This window comes from Puma concolor, chromosome C1, assembly GCF_028749965.1.
Source record: "Puma concolor isolate L17-30 chromosome C1, mPumCon1.1.hap2, whole genome shotgun sequence".
NCBI classification, from domain to species: domain Eukaryota; kingdom Metazoa; phylum Chordata; class Mammalia; order Carnivora; family Felidae; genus Puma; species Puma concolor.
In genome coordinates, this window is record NC_141674.1 from 112,177,451 (window position 1) to 112,198,517 (window position 21,067).

The following is a 21,067-nucleotide window of genomic DNA, read 5'->3' on the forward strand; positions in this document are numbered from 1 at the left end:
TTCCTGAAGACCAGAAAGTAACGTGAGCTATTAGCAATGGAGCATAAGAATATCCAGTTCCTGGGATGCCTGGGTGGTTCAGTCAGTTGACTGTCCAACTCTTGGTTTCAGCTCAGGTCATGATCTCACAATTGGTGAACGCAAGTCTCATGTGGGGCTCCTCAGTGCCTGTGCAGAGCCTGCTTGGGGATTCTCTCTCTCTCTCCCTTTCTCTGTCCCTCCTCCACTCGTGCTCATGTGCTCTCTCAAAATAAATAAACTAAAAAATAAAAATAAAAATAACATCCAGTTCCTTTTCAGTCATCTACCTAATGTTTTTAACATGGATTGGTAATCATTGCCTGAGTCAGTAGTTTCAATAGAAATTGCAAAATGTGACTTACAAACTGTTATTCCTTGTATGTAATTTTTAATATTTGTAGGGTTGTAGGGCACATTTTAATATTAATGTTTTTCAAGATGGTGGTACATTTACTCTTTTAAAAATACATGCATTCAGGGCGCCTGGGTGGCTCAGTTAGTTGAGTGTCTGACTTTGGCTCAGGTAATGATCTCAGAGTTCATGGGTTTGAGCCCCGTGTTGGGCTCTGGGCTGACAGCTCAGAGCCTGGAACCTGCTTTGGATTCTGTATCTCCCTCTCTCTTTGCCCCTCCCCTGCTTGTGTTCTGTCTCTGTCTCTCTCAAAAATGAATAAACATTTAAAAAGTTTTTTTAAACACATGCTTTCGTGTACTTTAACAGGTAATATATATTAGGAAAAACATTTGATTTATGGGTCTCTAAGTGGATTGTTTATTAGAAGTGTATATGTTTAATGTACAAATTTACAGTTTGAGCTTATGGATCAGTAAAACTGTTGACCAGTATCTAATAGTAATGGTTTTAATCATCCTGTTTCACAAGAGCAGCAGTAAACTTTACTTTCTTATCATCATGAATAATTGTTTATAGAGACACTGTTGTTACTCATCATTGCTACTTTGTATTTTCAAAGATTCTGTTGATAGTATAAATTAGTTGGTTTTTTTTTTAATTCCTTTGGAAAACAAATTGGTGGGATGTATTTAAATGCCATAGAAATCTTCAAGACTTTGAAGACTTTTGGACTGGTAATTTCACAGAAATTCATTCTACAGAAGTAATCCAAAAGAAGGAAAAAGTTGTGTATATTTATTTTAGTATTGTCTGTGATGGAAAATGAGTGCCCATGGTAGAATTAAATTACGATGGTGCTGTCAAGAGAATATGTTAAAATTGTGAAGGCTATGTTGCAAAGTTAGAGGAAGTACTTACAGTAAGAGAAAAAGAATATAAAATACTTTTTAATAATGATGATGGTGTTTTAAGAGTACCTGTATTTGGACAAGGATAGGAGAAACTTAAAAAATGAAAATGTGTCATGTTGGAATTGTGATAGATTTTTCTCTTTTATTCACATTTCGATTGCTGTTTGTATAATAAGTATTTAAATTGGAAATAGAAAATTCTGAATAAGCATGAATAGAGGTCCTGATTGTTGAAGATAAGATTAAATGGTTCGGGCTCTTGGGTGGCTCAGCTGGCTGAGCGTCCGACTCTTGATTTCGGCTTAGGTCATGATCTTATGGTTCCTGAGCTTGAGCTCCAAGTCCGGCTCTGTATGACAGTGCAGATTCTCTGCCCCTCCCCCACACATGTGTTTGTGAGCACTCTCTCAGAATAGATAAACTTTAAATTAACCATTTAATTGGCTGGGACTGATTTACATCGCAAGTGGAGACAGGTGATCCTTATATGTTTAGCAATCTTAAGACTAAACCAGGACCATTCAGGAAGAGGTGTTAGATTCTGCTTCTCATTAACTTCACTTGGTTTTGTAAGGGCAGCTATCTCTTCAAAGTATAGGTTGTCAGTGAAATCATGTTACCAAATTAATCATAGTTCATCAGCAGTCTTAAATGAATTACACATATGCCAAGCCCATGGCATATAATGGTCTGAACATATATGATTTTATTAACTGAATCTCCAAGTTTGTGAAAGATGCTATATAATTCTCTCATTAAATTTGCCATGATGATCTCTTTGTGTCCTCGATTCACACTTTGCCAAGATTGTCATCCCATTTTTCAGTTTTCCCAAATGTAGCCTTCTGTTTCTTAGTTGATCTAGAACTGCTTTTGGAATAGAACCATAACTTTATTCTCAGTATCTGGACTAGCAGCTAGCAGTTGATTTCTCTGTTACACACACGTGCATGCACACACACACACACACACACACACACAGTTTTTATCTCACAGTACTTTGCAACTCATTCCACTTGTTCACATCGAAGAAGATAACTGTGTTTTTGGTACACAGGAGTAAACAGACTACACTGATGGAGCTGTTAGCAGCTATAGGCTACTGGCCCAGCTGCCCAAGGCCCAGAAGAGCCTTAAGTCCATCACTTGTTTGCAGCCTACAAGTAATTTGGGGGCTTATTATTTGGACAGCTCAGTTCTAGCTATGTTATTTTGGGTATTACTACAAGTAGAGACACAATAAGTAGACTGAACAAAAAGCCACGTTGACTTGTAGGTGTAGGTACTTGGCTGCCTAAGGCTTTCCACAAATGTGTTTGCAAATTTGGGTCAGCAGAATTGCATCTTGTGGTCCCCCCAGATGTTGTTGATGAATAGTGGAAACAAGCAAATGGTTAAACCTGTAAAGTCTAAGAATCTATTTTCCTATGGCAAAGTATACCATTGGCCAAAACTCAAGGAAAGGCAGAAACATTTGGATATAGAATAGATTTTATCCTTCAAGAAACATTTTATTCCTATCTTTTAAAGTGGTGATTAGTCATCAAATTTGCACATTGGAATCAATCAGTAGGGAAGCTTTTTCAGAATTCAAGTGCCAGTGTCTCACCTCAGTGATTCAGCATTCTCAGAAATGGCACCTCATCTTGCTTTAAAAAGCATATAAGAAAATTTGAAATTCTTCTTTAGTATATTTTCACATATTTTGAACTAGAATGTTGAGTATGTATACAAAAGAAAAACTTACCCATTCTTTCTCCTGAGAAGTAAATTAGCAGATATCAAACAAATAAGATTCAAGTAGAGCATATAGAAAAGAGCAAGTGAGAAAAACAAAAGTATATTCAGGGCAAAGAGTGCAAGATTTTATTATTTATTTATTTATTTATTTATTTTTTAAATTTAGAGTATGATTGGGGGAGGAACAGAGAGAGAGGGAGAGAGAGAATCCCAAGAGGTTCTGCACAGTGAGTGTAGAGCCCAATGCAGGGCTCAATCCAGCAGACTGTGAGATCATGACCTGAGCTGAAATCAAGAGTCAGAAGCTTAACCAACTGAGTTAGCCAGGCACCCTGCTCTCCCAAAAAAGGAAGATTCTAAAAAACACAATTGCAAGAACAGGAGATCGTTAGAACCAACATAGTAATGGAAACAAGGGCATCAGTCAAAAAATACTTTTAAAAGGCTTCTTTCAGCTGTGACCATACTCTTCCAGGGTTTGAGTCAGGAAATGTAGTAGAATTTATGTTAATTAGATGGCATATAATGTCCTTAATGTACTCTCCAACTAAAGCCTCCTAGTCATGAACTAAAGATCCTTTTAAAAATATTTAATAGTGGTTTTCATTTCAAACCATACCATAGTTTTTTTGTTTTTTTGTTTTTTTCCCTTTTAGGGTTCAATTAAGGACCAACTAAAAGCATATGGAGCTCTTACTGAGAATGTGACTAGGAAATACACCCGTCAGATTCTGGAGGGCGTACACTATTTGCACAGTAATATGATTGTTCATAGAGATATCAAAGGTAAGTGATGAAGTATTTTTTAAGCATACAGTTATTTTTTTTGTGAATCTAAATGAAACAGGTGATATGATTTAAGAAATTTAACATTTAAATTAATACATCTACCTTTAAAATATCTTAGGAAAGCAATTCTGCTTTTTTGCTGACTCTGTCGATATTCTGACCAATGTTCAGGTCTTCACAAGTGGGTAGCTCATCTGTCATGGTTCCAGAATCAATAAAGTTCAAATGATCATAAAAATGAGACCTTTCATACAGGGGAACATACATATATAGAACCATAGGCATTAGAGTATAGCAGTTGAGAGTAGGGGCTCTGACACCAGATGGCCTGGTGCAAATTTGGGCATCGTTGTGACCTTGGTCAAGACATATAATCTCTCTGTGCCTTAGTTCCTCATTTTTAAGGAGGATAATAATAGTGTCCAACTCATAGGAATTTTGTAAGAATTATAAATGAGTTACTTTATATAATATGCTTAAGGCATATATTTAGGAAACACTCAAATTAGCTGTGATGGTGATATGCTTTATGTTGAGATCATATTTAAAGCCAGGGGGGTAGGTGTCACTATCTAGGGAGAGCGTAAGAAGAGGGAAGAAGAGAGCCCAAGATGAGCTTTGATAATCTGTAACTCAGTTAAACTCTCTTTTTAAAACTCAGAAACCCAACTGTTTTCAGGGAGCAGGTACGTAAAGGAAGTGAATGATGTGAGACAAAAGCAGTTGGCAGAGATGTTTCAAATTATGAGAGTGCCTACAACTTTGTACTGCATAGCGTATCCAGAGGTCTGATTCTGTAAACACTGGGTTGTGGCCCACATTTAAAGATCACTTTATTTAATCGGTCAGTAAGAAACACACACACATGTGCAGTTGATCCTTGAACAACACAGGTTTGAACTGTGTGAGTCCACCTATTCGTGAATTTCTTTTTATAAACTGTGGTACTGTGAATGTATTTTACTTATGATTTTCTTAACATTTTCTTTTCTGTAGTTTACTTTATTGGAAGAATACAGTATATAATACATTTAATATGCAGAATATGTGTTAACTCTTCATGTTATCAGTAAGGTTTCCAGTCAACAGTAGGCTGTTAGTAGTTAAATTTTGGAGGAATCAAAAGTTTTACGTGGATGTTCAACTGTGCCGGGGCAAGGGGTGCCCCTAACCCTTGTGTAGTTCAAAGGTCAACTGTGAATAATAAAAACACATTTTTATTGGTTTTTCTGGGGACTTTTTTGAGCTATCGGGTATTTAGTTTCTTTCTGGTATATGTTACATCATAAATATGGCCATATTCAGGCCAAAGGGAACATTCCTAACACGTTTCTGGTGACAGAGTAGAATCTGCTTCAGAATGCCCGAGCCAGATCGCTGGTATGGAGTGGAGCTTGCTAGTGTGTCTGGGAGGATGAGTACCTGCCTACTGATCTAAAAAGAAATAGTCTTTCACCTCAGTTGTCAAGTACAAAACCTGATAGCTTCAAGAACCACGTAGGGAGATTCTTTGATTGCAAATTATTCTATTAGGAATCACTTCTATTCAAGCCAGTTTCTCTTTAGTTTTCATAATGAGGAAAGGTAGAGGACCTGAGGGCAGCTACCCCTCAGTGGGTCCTCTTCTAACCTTGCCATTCCGGTAAATGAGGAGGCTGGAAGCAAGCAGATTTAAAAGCATTACAGGGCAAATAGGTTGATAAGAGAAAAGCAAGATATAAAACTGGATATGCAATGTGATCTCAAGTTTGCAAGATTAAAGTACAACCCAGGAGAACAATTTCCATATAATTAACAGTGATTATTTCAAAATGGCAGGATGAGTGATAGTTGTTTTCTTTTCATACGTTTTACTTTCTGTATTTCCCAAGTTTTTATAATGTGCAGTTTTTATTTTTACTTTTATTTTTTTTTAATTGTGCAATTTTTAAATAATGAGGGAAAAGGAAAGATAGTTGGTTGCTCTTAAAGTTTAAATCCATGAGTTCATAATGAAACTTCGGATAAAAACGAATTGATCATTGTTGCTAGGAGCCAGCTCATTATTTTATAATCGGGTTCCTTTATTCTGCTTTTCTGTTACAAACTATACTACAGAGGACCAAATAGTGGATGAAAGGAAACATCTTTATAGAAGTGTGTTGGCTAACAAATGAGAAAAGAATAATAGAATAGTATCATTTTGCAACCACTAAGGAATTAATAGATGTAAGCACTAAATATGAACGGTTGCTGACATCACTAAAACAAAGCCAGTCCAGCATTATGTACTTCCTATTTGTAGAATAATACATCATCATCCATGTAGGTGGTTCTGCAAAAAAAAAAAAGCAAAACTGAACCTGAATCTGATCAAGCCTCTAGATTCAGCTACGAATTATAGAACACATATAGCACAGATGCATATGTAGAATGACTCCTTGGGATGGAGACAGCAAGATCTGGACCATAAGGAAGCTATAGGCAAACAGTTCAGATTGTTCATAAATTACAAAGGAAAAAAAGGGATTGGAGGGAACTTTAGATTAGGAAAGACTTAAAAGATAGATCAGTGAGTCTCAATGTATGGACCTTATTTGGATTCTGATTTTTTTTAATGTTAAAAATAGCATTTATTTAATAATATTAAAGAGTTACTGTCCATCCTCTTAGGTGTGATGAGAGTTTATATTTTAAAGATAGGTACTAAACTGTTGATCCTGGTGTGTTGAATTTGCTTCAGATAATATGAGGGGGAGTAGCTAGCAGTATACATACTGGTGGGGAAAGATTGTGGGTACTATATTCTTGTGTATGCTTTTGTGTGTTTGAAAAGTCTCCTTAAAAGCCTACTTCTAATGTACTTAAAATTAGCTTTAAAAAGTTGCAAAGTTATTTTGGTAGCTTGGCTACACAGTTTCTCCTCAGCGTTCATAAGAATGGACATTGGTTCGTCATTGGTGATTACTCCATGGCTTTCCCAGTCTGTGTCCATGGCTCCCCCAGTCTGTGACCTGCCTGGGATTGTTCTTCCCATCTCATTGACAGTAAAAGCTGGCTGGTTTGTTGTCCTTACTCTGGCTAAGCATTTTATAGGGAGTGGCTTTTTTGACAGAATATCTCTGCAAGTTTTGAGCAGTGGGAGATGTTAAATAGGCAGTGTGCTGTTTTTGAGGATCACTGGTGTCCTTATAGCACGCTTAGTCTCATGGCATATAGAGAATGGATCCTGGACCCTCCTCTGGAGAGAGGCTCTGGGGAGTCATTGCTGACTAGCTGAGGAGTTTGCTGGGAGAACAGAAAGACAAGTACAGAAGTCCATGGTGGGGAATGCACAGTTTACATTCTCTCTCTTCTATAATGCATATTTTCTCTACTGTTCACTCTCCTTCTTAGAGGCCATTAAAAAAAAAGGATAAAAGGACAAATAAGGAGGTTTTTTTTTTTTAATATAAAATATAGTTAAGGTAATGGAAGACTTAAAAAATGAAAATTGAAGTAAAGCTTAAAGATTAGAACAGATATGTTAATATAATAAATTGCTTATTTAAGAACATGTTATGGGGTGCCTGGGTGGCTCAGTCGGTTAAGTGTCTGACTTCAGCTCAGGTCATGATCTCACGGTTTGTTAGTTTGAGCCCCGCATCAGACCCTGTGCTGACAGCTCAGATCCTAGAGCCTTCTTCAGATTCTGTGTCTCCCTCTCTCTCTGCACCTTCTCTGCTCATGCTTTGTCTCTCTTTCACGAACATTAAAAAAAAAAAAATTAACAACAAAAAAAAGAACATGTGTATTGAAGAAGCTAAAAATGAGAATAGAAATAATTTATATAAGACAGAAACCAGATCTACAATCCCTGAAGAAAGACTGAATTTTAAAATGATAAAGGGAAGAATAAAGAATAAGAATAAATTAACATAGCACCTAGATCTTGATTTCTGATACCATTCTCCACTAAAAGGAACCAGGGCTCCTTGGAGGAATGACTGATTCTAGGACTGGTGCAGGAAATACACAAGTTGAGCCAGGAGCACCTTTTAGTGCCAGAAAGTAAGAAAATGCTTTTAAATACCCACAAAACCCAAAACAAACAAGAACACAGTGATTCAGGGTATGGCCAAGGGACACAGGAGCCAATACAAAGAGCTCCCAATGGTCAAAGCTGGAACAACTTGAGCAAAAACATGATGCCATATTTGAGTATAACTCAGAGTATAAAATAAATATGTGTATTTATACACAAAAGAAAATATGTATATTTATATAAATGAAGGGTTGAATGAATAAATAGGAGAGAGGAGACAAATGTCCCTTGCAGAATAATTACAAATAATTTATGTAGCTGGTCAGCCTTGAGCACCTTAACTGGGGATTGTGCATAGTGAGCTTCTTCCAAAGAGTGCGGTATGGAAACGGGGGAAGAGTAACTTTCAGTGTGGAACTCAGCAAACACTATCTCACGCCCCACAAGCAAGAGCAATTTATAGTAAATACAATTAGAAGTTTATTGTAAAAGTGAAATTTTAAAACAGCTCAAAGCTAACTTATAGAAATTGAGAAATAAAATTAGTATAAAACAAAACCCAGTAAGTACTAAGAAAAACTGTAAAATGTGAGACAGCTAACATTAAATTATAGTAGTGGGGAAAGTGCTAGAAATTGTTGATTATGAAGGTCCCCTAGGAAGTCCCTGAGGAGGAGCTAGCTCCTCAGGGAAAGAAGCTGTAGCATGGGCTTCTCGCTTTGTTTCAGAGAAACTGGGGCCAAAACCCTGCTGTTGCTTTCTGCATCCTTCTCTGAGCTTCACATTCTTAACTCTTTCCCCCTTTTTCTTTGTCATCCTCGCCTCCCACACACTCCAGTCCTTTTCAGTGTGCGAAGCTTTTTAGTTCCTGAAGTGTACAGAGCTGACTCTAAAAATTCAGTGTTTGTGCAGTAAGTCCTTAATGAGCCCTGGCTGTGTGACTGGCATCATGCCAGGTACTGCTCGGAAGACGAAAAGCAGCCTAATTTTGGAGACAGACTGAAGAGTCTACTAAGTAATTCTCTACCATTGTTTTTTAAAAAATTTTAGGGGCGCCGAAGTGGCTCAGTCGGTGAGTGTCCGACTTTGGCTCGAGTTATGATCTCACGGTTTGTGAGTTTGAGCCCCGCGTCTAGCTCTGGGCTGACAGCTCAGGGCCTGGAGCCCGTTTCGGATTCTGTGTCTCCCTCTGTCTGCCCCTCTGCTGCTTGCACTCTGTCTCTCGCATTGTCTCAAAAATAAATAAACATTAAAAAAAAAAAATGAAAAAAATTTTTAAACAGCCAATAAAAATAATGAATTGAGGATGTTTTTGTATTTTTAGGTGCAAATATTCTGCGAGATTCAACAGGCAACGTCAAACTGGGAGATTTTGGGGCCAGCAAACGCCTTCAAACCATTTGTCTTTCGGGGACAGGGATGAAGTCTGTCACAGGCACACCATACTGGATGAGCCCTGAAGTAATTAGTGGAGAAGGCTATGGCAGAAAAGCAGACATCTGGTAGGTTTTGATGCTAGTTTTGCCTGAAAACACTTACCTTCTTACATAATTCCACCTAAAATGGAAATTACTGAGCCAGACTTAGATAATCTTTTGTACTTTTAAATCAGATGTCAGGAAGGGTGCCTGGGTGACTCAGTCGTTAAGCGCTGGACTTCGGCTCAGGTCATGATCGCACTGTTTGTGGGTTCAAGCCCCACATCGGGCTCTGTGCTCACAGCTCAGAGTCTGGAACCTGCTTTGGATTCTGTGTCTCCCCCTCTCTTGGCCCCTCCCATGCTCATGCTCTGTCTCTGTCTCTCAATAATAAAGAAACGTTAAAAATTTTTTTTAAAAATCAGATGTCAGGATTACAAGGATTACTATCATTTTCATTTTGCTTTCTTTTTTTTTTAATGTATATTTATTTTTGAAGGAGAGAGAGACAGAGTGTGAGTGGGGGAGGGGCAGAGAGAGAGAGAGAGGGAGACACAGAATCTGAAGCAGGCTCCAGGCTCTGGGCTGTCAGCACAGAGCCCAATGCGGGGGCTCAAACTCACAAGCTATGAGATCATGACCTGAGCCGAAGCTGGACACCCAACTGACTGAGCCACCCAGGTGCCCCTTCATTTTGCTTCTTTGTGGCTTAATAATTAAACAAAAGGAGTTTTTGAACCTGTTTTCCTTTCTTTAGACAGGATTTCATCTAAAGCAGATTTCAGCATTAGAAAACTACCTTCATTTTATTTCCCTGAAGATCTTTGAAAGTTATTAACCTTTTTTGCTAGTATCTTGTAATTCAGTTAATCTTTAGTTTTTTAATAATTTTTTTTTTCAACGTTTTATTTATTTTTGGGACAGAGAGAGACAGAGCATGAACAGGGGAGGGGCAGAGAGAGAGGGAGACACAGAATCGGAAACAGGCTTCAGGCTCTGAGCCATCAGCCCAGAGCCCGACGCGGGGCTTGAACTCACGGACCGCGAGATCGTGACCTGGCTGAAGTCGGACGCTTAACCGACTGCGCCACCCAGGCGCCCCTAGTTTTTTAATAATTTTAAGTGAGAACATAAAATGGTTATTTTCTATTTCTCACTGAGAAAAGTGTTTAATAGATTAATCATTTTAGGCACCTAAAGGCAAATAGTTTCTTTTTTTTTTTATTCTTTTTATTTTTATTAAAAAGATTTTTTTTGGGGCGCCTGGGTGGCGCAGTCGGTTAAGCGTCCGACTTCAGCCAGGTCACGATCTCGCGGTCCGGGAGTTCGAGCCCCGCGTCAGGCCCTGGGCTGATGGCTCAGAGCCTGGAGCCTGTTTCCGATTCTGTGTCTCCCTCTCTCTCTGCCCCTCCCCCGTTCATGCTCTGTCTCTCTGTGTCCTAAAAATAAATAAACGTTGGAAAAAAAAAAAATTTTAAAAAAAAATAAAAAAAAAAAAAAAGATTTTTTTTAATGTATGTTTATTTTTGAGAGACAGAGCACAAGTGAGGGAGGGGCAGAGAGAGAGGGAGGCATGGAATCCAAAACAGGCTCCAGGCTCTGAGCCGTCAGCACAGAGTCTGATGTGGTGCTCAAACCTCATGAACTGTGAGATCATGACCTGAACTGAAGTCCAGCGCTTAACCAACTGAGCCACCCAGGTGCCCCAAGGCAAACAGAATTTCTAATGTTTGTGTCCTTTGTAAGACAAAAGTAATATTTAATAATCAGGTTAGAGAATTACATAATATCAAGCAAAAATTATAAAATTAATAATGTTCTCTGCCTAACCATTTGAATTAGCCCTTATTGTGGTTTATTTTCATTGATTTTACCTTTAAATTTTAGTTTTATATAATTATAATCCTTCAATGAAACTTTAAACTTGAAGTCAAGTTGTATTTAAATGTATATGGACTTCAGTCCTGTTTCTCGTGTCATTAAGTGACTTTCCTTCATGGTGATACTGTTTGTGTAATTTTTTTTTTCTAGGAGTGTGGGCTGTACTGTGGTGGAAATGCTAACTGAAAAGCCTCCTTGGGCAGAATTTGAAGCTATGGCTGCCATCTTTAAAATTGCCACTCAGCCAACAAACCCAAAGCTGCCACCTCATGTCTCAGACTATACTCGAGATTTCCTCAAACGGATCTTTATAGAGGCCAAACTGAGACCTTCAGCTGATGAACTATTAAGGCACATGTTTGTGCATTATCACTAGCAGCCGGTACCTCTACTGTGCCTCTACCCAGCTCCCATCAATTCATTCACCTTCTCTCTGACTGCACTTTTCTTTTTTATAAAAAAGAGAGATGGGGAGAAAAAGACAAGAGGGAAAGTATTTCTCTTGATTCTTGGTTAAGTTTGTTTAATAATAGTAACCTAAATTTTTTATATTTAATCTTTTTTTTCCCTTTCAAGAACTTGAAACTCCTTTTTTTTGTTTTTAATTTTTTATAATGTACTGATGTGGTTCAGAGAGATAAAAGCACTTTAGTACATAGTCACTCTTTTTAGTACAAACAAATCATTTAAAATACCTAAAGATTGTAGAGTCTTTCCCTGCGTCACTGACCGATTGATTCGTGGTGATGGGGAGACATGAAAAACAAGGAGATGAAAATGATGTATGATTTGTAGTTTTTAGTGATAGTATTTAAAATAGATCCTCATTTGTGGGGTTGAGCCCTAAACTTGAGTTTAGGGTAGGTACTCAACTTAAAGAATATAGGTTCCTTCTTATATCTGTATTCTTTAGATCCTAACCTCTGTCTACCAAGCTTTTTGCTCAGTAGGAATCTCGATAGAAAATATGAATCTCTAAGAGGTATGTTTATTTGTTAATTCTAACCAGTATAATAAGCAAATACACTATAATAGATCCATGTTACTGGAATCTGTAAACCTTGAGGGATAGCTTTCTGCTTAAAAAAAAACAAAAAAACAAAAAAAAACGGTACTATTTTAGTTTAAAGCAGATATGGGAAGTCAGTGAGCAAATCCAAATTAAACGGCAAAAAAAGATTGCTCTATATCAGCATGCGAGCAGATGAAACCACATTTGCCAGTCAAAAGAAATAAGGAAAAGAAGAACTAAATATTGTTTAGTATATTTGCAACTGTGTTCTTTATCAGAGGTAGACAGTCCCAAAATTAAGGGAAAAAAAAAATCAAAATCATGTATACTGTATTTCCCTATTTCTAGCTCCTGATTCCCCATGGATAACATTCTTTGGGAACTAAGAATTTAACTTGGAGTATCATGTGTTACAGCTAGTGTCATGAGATAAAATCCTTGTTCTTGGGATCACAGAATACTAAAGCACCAAAAAATAGTTACCATGTAAAATAGTGGTTCTCACGTGTCAGATGAGGTTACTTTTGCTTTGCATTTGGCAGTGCCCAGAGATGATTTTTCCTGTCACAACTAGAAGGATGTTAGTGGCATCTGGTGTCCCAAAGCCAGGGACGCTGCCAAACAAACTACACTGTACAATACAAGTACAGCAACCCTGTTCCCCAAGTAAAGAACTATCCTGCCCAAAATGTTAAAAGTGCTGAAGTTGAGAACCCTGATGCAAAGACCAGCCCCAGTTATAAACTGAAAACAGCCATTTGCAGAGCAGGGTCCTTGCAAAAAGTAAATTTCAGAGAGAAAGTGATGCACAGTGCATAATGAGGGTTTTACAAGAGCAGATACCACTACTTTAAGTCAAGGGTGAGTGATCTCAACAAACATCAGATAGCAATCCTTTCCTTACCAGCTGCATATTACACCAAAACCAGTACCTTCCATTGTAGAAACAAAATGAATTTAAACACAGAACCTGTTAAACCCAGCCATCTGTATGTATTCTTTCCTCAAAAGTCAGTTCATAATTGTGAGAAAAGCAAAGCATATCAGAAAAGAGTATTAACTATTTTATGGGAAGGTTTAAGGTATTTCTAGTACAGCGTATCCCCTAAGAGCAAGGGCATCCAGTGGAAAGAGGCAGCTGGGAAACTCCCATTAGCTCTAATGGACTTATGCTACTGAAAAATATCAATAACATCAGTAATTTGGCTACTTGCGATTTTTTCAGCATATTAAAGCAAGTGCTAAGTGCTTTATTTTTAAAGGTTAGAAAATAGTCTTTTTGGAGGCCCTAAATGTGTTGCCTTTTATAGGGTTCATAAGGAGCTCTAGTATTTTATTTTCTGCTTAAAGGTATGCTCTTCTAGGGACTCTTTTAAATTACTTTGTTTCTGAAGATAGGTAGATCTTGGTTTCCTATATCAAGGTCCTATCTGGCATTTTCTGTAGGAATATTTGAAATACCACTAGCTAGGCTGAGAAAAAAGTCAAAGCACAAATATGCTTGTCAAAGTTTCTCCCATACGCTCATAATCAAAGGAAGCAGCTTACAAAGAAGAATATGAATTAGTGGCCCTTCCCCTGGAAAATCAACTGCCAAATCTTGTGCTATAAACATAGTAACCAAGGATGTGGATCTATTATAATTTCTTTATCTTTTATGAGTGAAGGCATCTCTTCTGCTTGAGCAAGATGGTATCTGGACCAGTGGGCTTTTCCTTCATTCCTTTGTCTTGTGTAGTCTTGATTTCCTTTGGGCTCATTTTTGGTCTGTCAGGGTAACCAGCAGTGTAGAATATGAGACAGATGCTCTTTAGAGAGAAATCTTGGGGGACTGTGAAACCCAAAGCAAAATCATTTGCTTTCTTCAGTCTCTTTTTTCTTCTGTAAGTGCCATAGAAAATAAATTCACCTGAAAAGAAATTACTGCTTTAACACTGCTGCAGAAGACCTTTGTTTTATAAGGAAAATGTGGGAAAGTATCGTTCTTTATGTTAAGACTTTAAAATAGACTAATAGTTTACAGAATTGCTATATAAAATGTGATGTGAATTTATTTCAAACAAGTTGTAAAGGTACCAAAACCACAATAAAAGTTAATATATTATACAAAAACTACTAGAACAAAAAAGCTTGAAGTGGGATGAGGTGTGAAAGACCAAAAGTAAATTAAAAAAAAAAAAAATTGAAAAGAACCTCGCCCCCCCCCCATTAGGGGCAGTTAAATATAACACTCCAATTTTTTCTTTCTAATAATGGTGTGGATCAACAAATGAAATTTGAACTTTTAAAGATGACTCAATGTATTTTGTTTTTTAAATGCACAACTGATTCTTCTATACTGTAATATTTCTTTGCTGAGGCTGGAAAATGGCCAGACTGCTGACTTTGTGCCTTTAAAATGTGTTCTGCTTTGATAGTGGCAGACTTTTTGGTGCTGGAGAAGATTCACTAGCAGTCTTATATGTGCTTTTCAGGAAATATCTTTCTACGTAGGCCTTGAGAGATTCAAAATGGCATGACTTAGGCTTGGACCAAATACAAGATCTTTTACATTGCAAACAAACTGTACTGAATAAAAGGGTTAAAAAACATCACAATGACTAATGGAAATTTTGATGGTAATTCTTTAAAATGTATTTAAAAGTATACAGACTTTGAAATTTTCAGTATGAATATCTTGAAAATTTTTCAATTTTTCTCATTTATAAAACATGTTTCTAACTTGAAAATGCCTTAGAAAGTTCTCAAAGGCAGTCAACCTTACATAATTTCTATGAGATTGGAATGTTAATGCATAGACAGAAATATAAAAGAAAATGAAAACTTGAATTGGCTTTCACATGAGGGAGGCTTTATTTTATTACCAATAGAAAGTACATGAAGAAGGTGGAATTATTTCGTTAATAGCTCTCTGCTGCTTTAGCTTTTATATATGTCAGGTGTGGTCTGTAGTACTTCTGAGATGGAATTGTTATAAGATACGTGAAGACACTAAGAAAATCAAATCTGAATAGTTTATAGGGATGACCAAGCTTGGGTGCAAAAGCCAAGATGTTCGTCAGATGCAGATTGACCCACAGAAGAGCTCTGTGCCAATGGTTTCATTTGGGGTCTAGAGACCAGTAGCTGGATACACAGTCACCTGGTGTCAATCAAATATAGGAATCTATCAATTTCTTTTAAAGAGGGTGAGTCTTTTTCACTTGCTTATTCAATAATTGTGGTTTATTATGTCAGGTACTAGATTAACTTATCCCTTAAGTAGGTCACAGTCTAGGAGGAAACATGGGCAAATGGATTCTTATTTTATGGCATACCCTAACTCTGAAAGTTTAGCACTGATTTTTTTTAATTCTTTTTTCTTTAAATGTTTACTTATTTATTTTGAGAGAGAGGGAGTGGGAGAGGGGCAGAGAGAGGAGAGAGCAAGCTTCGCAAGCAGGCCCCGCACTGTCATTGCTTAGCCCATCGTGGGGCTGGAACTCACAAACTATGAGATCACGGCCTGAGTTGAAATCGAATCAGAAATCAAGAGTTGGACACTTTACCAGCTAACCCACCCAGGTGCCCCCAGCAATGATGTTTTTAAATGCTGTTGTTTTTTATGAAATGAGGGGAAAGAAATTTTGGGCAATCTGGCTGTTACAAACTAAAATGTCATTAACAGAGATTAAAAGTATTCCCAAATTGGAGGGACCCTCTGGGGTCAGGAGGCCTTTCTCAGAACTCCCTCTTGTATAAAAGTTCAGTACCTACTCAATTCCTGTGATGAGGGGCATAAATTCCATAGGTTTTTTTCCCTGCTTTTTCTTTCAAAGACAAAATAAATTTTTTTTTTTTAGTCTAAACTATTAAAATGCCCAAAACATTTGATAGAAATTGAATCCTGTCAACAGTGTTACATATGCCAGGATCAGGACAGTGTCTTGAGACCTCATTATTTTATATTAAGTTTGGCCTTTTTACAGATGTAATGTTCATATTTATTTGAATTTTAAGATTGATTAACTGTTAATGAAAAGCAATTTAATTGTTCATTTTTGGTAGTGCCTTTTTCTCTGTATGCCTTAATTTTATTTTATATCAATAATAATTCAAGTTACCCACCGAAATGAAGGTTTTTCCAAAATCAGTAGGCTTCAAGAGTTCATTTGGCCTTGGGACTGTATATTGACCCTTAAATCTTTCTTAATGCCTGCTTCCTCCTACCCTTTTCTACCTCTTTTTATTTTACATATATATATGTACATATTTTACATCTATATATGTTAGAAGAGAAACATTAGCGTTAGTCTATGATAGACAAAGTGCAGTCTCCACTAGACCTGAATGCCTACGATAAGGATAGAAAGAGGTATTCTAATTCTAAAGAGACATAGCAAATTTTTTTGCAGGTTGGTAACTTGACTGTCAGTCACATTGGCACTGTCCAAATTCTTTGTATATCATGGTTTAGTGATGATTTTCATAGCAGGGCTAGAATGGTTGATTTTGCCCTAAAGAGGTGATTTAAATGGTTTACAAATGTTAAGGCAATGAGACTTAGGGCAATGCGCAAGGAATCCAGGGATAGCAGTTCTGATCCTTACTTTTAATTAACATTTTGACTAAAAACTCTTACTTTTCTGTGAAGAGAGAGACTGTGTGTGTGTGTGTGTGTGTGTGTGTGTGTGTCTGTCTGTCTGTCTGTCTGTGTGCACGTGGGAGTTGGGGCAGGGCTGGGAAGGAGGGAAAGGTATGAATGTTCAACTAGATTAGTCTCCGTTCTTAGAAGAACAACTGAAAAGTGTATGACCTACTGATGTGGGTGAGTGTAATTGTCTTCAGGTAGGAACGCCAGCATATTTTCCACAAGTAGCTAGTACAAGTGATTGTTTAATAAAGATATTTATTGTAAATTGCCAAGCTTTTGGTTGGTAAAAGTAGATTAAAATTGAATTTGTGTGTGTGTATAATAGCTTATATATAATTCTGAAATAGAAAATAATTGATTTTGCATAGTTCTTCATGAGCTCTTTGGAATAGAAATTCTTCCAGACATTATGAAAACAAGCTTCCTTAGCTTACCAAGTATTCAAAAGGAAATTGTCTTATACCTCTTTTTGGTTGGCTGAGAAGGCGTGCTGTGAAGCCACTGTTCCTACTTCATAGTTTTCATAGTTGCTTTAGCTTTGCTTTGACTTCTGCCATGGTCTGGACGGTATGCCATAATAGAGGTGGAAAGTATCAGGGCCAACCATCTCTCCATACTCACCTGTCAGAGCTGTAGATGGTGATGAGCTCTCAGGGGAGTCTAGAGAATCTTCTCTTGGTGATAGAGCAGACATGGTTCAGTCTCAGAAAGTTGAGGGAGGAGTCATAGCTAGAGTAAAGAAAAGAATACATTTTTATTTGTTGCCTGTATACAGTCTCATGTAAGTCTTCATATTTTTCATAATTATGCATTTTAATTGATAGTAGTATGATACTTTAGTTTATAACGGCAAAGGCATCTAGTCAGTGAGTACTGTTATTCCCTATGCCTGATGACTCCTTGTTTGTATTCACAATCTGTATTATCAGAATCACTTTAAACCAAAGCTTTTATATTCCCTGCACACATAGCCAAAATGATGATCACTGTTACTTCTGCCCACCTGTAAGCTTATAGTATAATTGTGATAAAGCAGGTACTTGTAGAATTTGTATCTCAATCTATCCTTCAAGTAAAAAGACAGGTGCTCAGTATTTGCATTTAGACATACAGAACTTACTTCAACTATTATGGAACTATATAAACATTACAAACTTGAGCTTGTACATGTGCCAATCTTATTGTCATTTGACCATAGATGCATATACGTATACGTTGACATGTGATGCCTCAGGTTGGTGGCATACTTTCTTCCTTGTGTCTTAACATTTATGAACTTGTGTTTGACTTGAGGGGCTTTTAAGAAAGCTGTGAAGAAAAGTAGATTATGGGCTGACGTCTGCTTTGTGCCATAGACATTTTGGAACATAAGGAAGAGCCTGCTCTCCAGTATACGTGCAGAATTCGTCCCCAGATAAGGATTTCTTAGTCCCTTTATGCCAGTCGAGAATGGTAAAGTTTGTGACTAAACTGAAAAGCACTTTTGTGTTCCTTTATATTTTTTTAGAATTAAAAAAAAAAGAGAAGAAAACATGTAACTAGTGGTGATTTTAGCATATGTATTACTTGGAGGGGAGAGAGAAGTAACAGAGTCCCATCTTAAGCTCTATTAGATACTTAGGCTCCAAAATGGATTTGACATATTCTAATTTTTCCAAAGACTTTTCCACCTGGAATAGGAAGAGAGAGCTAGTGGAAACATTTGAGCTGGAAAGGCTTATGGGCAAAGGAAAGTGGGCCAAACCCTTGCAATATACCCTGTTCAAGTGCAAGTACAGTGTCTACAGATAAGAATACTTCTTTAAAAACAAACAGTTGTTTGTAATACAATCTTAATTAGTAAGTAAAAGGTTTACATTTTTTCTATTGCTATTGGTTTTAAAATTTGCTAGCCTGCATTCTGAAATATTATAAGAGTTAATACCAAAAATACTTTTAATGTCTGACATCTCTTACATTTCACATGGTTCTTTTTATTCAAGTATCATTGTAAATAAAAGTAAACTTGGATAAATTTGAGAATAAACTTTTAATTGTTGCAAACTATGATTATCAATTTGTAAATTTACCCTTTGACCTAATGTACATTTTTTAACGTAGCCATTAAATTGTCTATATTTAATCTATTAGTTTCTCTCTGTAAACGTTTTTAATCTCAGTTGAATGCTGGGCAGTTTATAATTATGTACAAAGGTGTTTTTTTCCTATCAAAGTTGACTTTTGCACATTTTTGGAAATGTTTAATTTGTACACTGATTTACTACTCTGACCAATAATTGTTGATGGGTGTATGAGTATCACGAATGCGTGCATTGAACTACTGTCTGTGTCTTTTATGTTTTAACTTCTTTCAAGATGTAGCCATCAGTAACTGCACTGCTATTACTGACTTAAATGGACTTTCTTGCTTTTACAAAGTATACTTATCTATGGTTCTATCTTTGTTGGAGAACTCAGGAGTTCAACATCGCTTTCTGATTTTATATGTATTCTAAAATCATGACTAAGTTGAAAGTATGCTTGTAACTCTGTGTATCAGGGGATGTGTGTGTGGAGATGTCTTTTTCTGTCTGTAGGCACATGTATATATCCCAGTAATTTCTTATTTTCATTTTATTTCTACATTTTTATGAACTTGTTTTATATGCGTACTGTTTAGTTAGAATAATTAAATATATATAAAAGCTTTCTGAGAGATTATTTACTATATGAATATATTTTCAGCTGGCTGATCAAAAATATTTTTTTAATTTTGTTTTTAACCATTAAAATGTATTTGTATTTCCAGAATTGGATGCAAATTTACTTAGATATCAATTAAAATACTCTTGCAAGGAAGGGGATTGAATTCTCCTGTGAGAATTCTGTGAAATGCAAATTAAGAGGAAAACTAGGTTTTAAAGCAGTAGCAAGAACACACTGTCCACAAAATGGCCTTTGAATCCTCAAAGCTATGAAAAAATGTGAGAAACTAAATTGTCTTGAAGAGATGTCAAGATTTTTTATAGCTGCAGTTGCTGTTGGCCTGTCCTGTTGTTTTTGGGTATTTTCCTATATTCTACCCTAAAGATTTAAACTTTTAGTTTTTCTCTTACTGGGCAAAATCAGACCGCATTTATAAAACAGTACATTGACATATTGTGATCCTCTGTAATTGACTATAAATTGGTTTAGAAAAGTTTGAACATACATTGTTGTGTCTTTAGTGTACTGTGTATTTTAAGTAACTGGCAGAAAAAGAATTGGAAATTAAATTTCCAATCTGACAATGTTATTGTACTTAAGGAAAGCCTTGTTTTTAATATGCGGTACCACGTAAAAATTATTTGTATTAGGAATAAAGTCCACTGTTGAAGTTGAATGTCACTAAACGTATTATGTTACAAGGAGCCGGTATGATTAGAAAAACCTACCAGAAGCCAGATACAGTGTGGTATGTGCCACATTTCATGCACATTTTGACTTTGTGTTGTTCATTCGAAATTGTGCTTGTAAAAATGTATAAAATTTCTGAGTTTTACAATTTTTATGTACTTATTTTTTCTTGCTGGTAAATAGCTTTTTTTTTTTTTTGAAATCTAATGTGAAAGGAAACCATGTTTATATTTTGTTAGTGATCAATGACTTTGTTTATATGGAAATTTGTATATTGTTGGCTCACATCTTTGTTTAGATTTCTTGTGCATGAAGGCCTGCAATAATTAGCACAATGAAAATTGCTTTTTCTTACATGTTAGTTCATTTTTTTTGAAAGATTGTGGTGCAAAGGCTTACTCTGAGTAACCTTCTGGACTTTGGAATGAATATAAATGAATGGCACTTTGAGTGTTAATAAAGCTGATATTTATTTCCACTGTGATTGATTTGTCCAGATCTGTTCTTGACACAGTGTGTTCTCAATTGTCCCTCCTTTGCCTGAGTTGATCACTCTCTAGGACACCAACCACAGACTGACCTGGAAAACATTGCAGTTAATCTTCCCCTGGATAGATCTGTAATGTCCTACCCAACATGCTCTGGCATGTCTTTTAATGGACACTTCAATTCTCGAAATCAGAAATTAACAGTGATTAAAAACAAAAACAAAGCTTACTACCAGAGTGTAAGGAATGGATACTCCCACAGTATTAAAGATCATTTACATTAATACCTTCATATAGAGGCAACTTAGTGATGCAAGTCAAAAACCTCAGAATCTTGTATATCCTCTCACCCAGCAATTTTCTAAGAATTAATCCTGTGGAAATGGTTGCAGAGGGGCCAAGATTTGTCTATAAAAGCCCAAAATTGAGGCTTTACAGGTC

The 21,067-nt window shown here is 36.6% G+C and overlaps 1 protein-coding gene across 1 annotated transcript in view; it reads left to right on the forward strand.

The window, feature by feature from the left end:
* The window catches only part of MAP3K2 (mitogen-activated protein kinase kinase kinase 2), a 105,350-nt gene extending 84,728 nt beyond the window's left edge, over positions 1 to 20,622 (forward strand). The window contains exons 15-17 of the mRNA XM_086718327.1: positions 3,684 to 3,813; positions 9,144 to 9,321; positions 11,269 to 20,622. Coding sequence (XP_086574453.1) covers positions 3,684 to 3,813; positions 9,144 to 9,321; positions 11,269 to 11,494 — 534 coding nt within the window. The 3' untranslated portion in view covers positions 11,495 to 20,622. The remainder of the gene's footprint in view (positions 1 to 3,683; positions 3,814 to 9,143; positions 9,322 to 11,268) is intronic.
* The last annotated feature ends 445 nt before the right edge of the window (positions 20,623 to 21,067 follow it).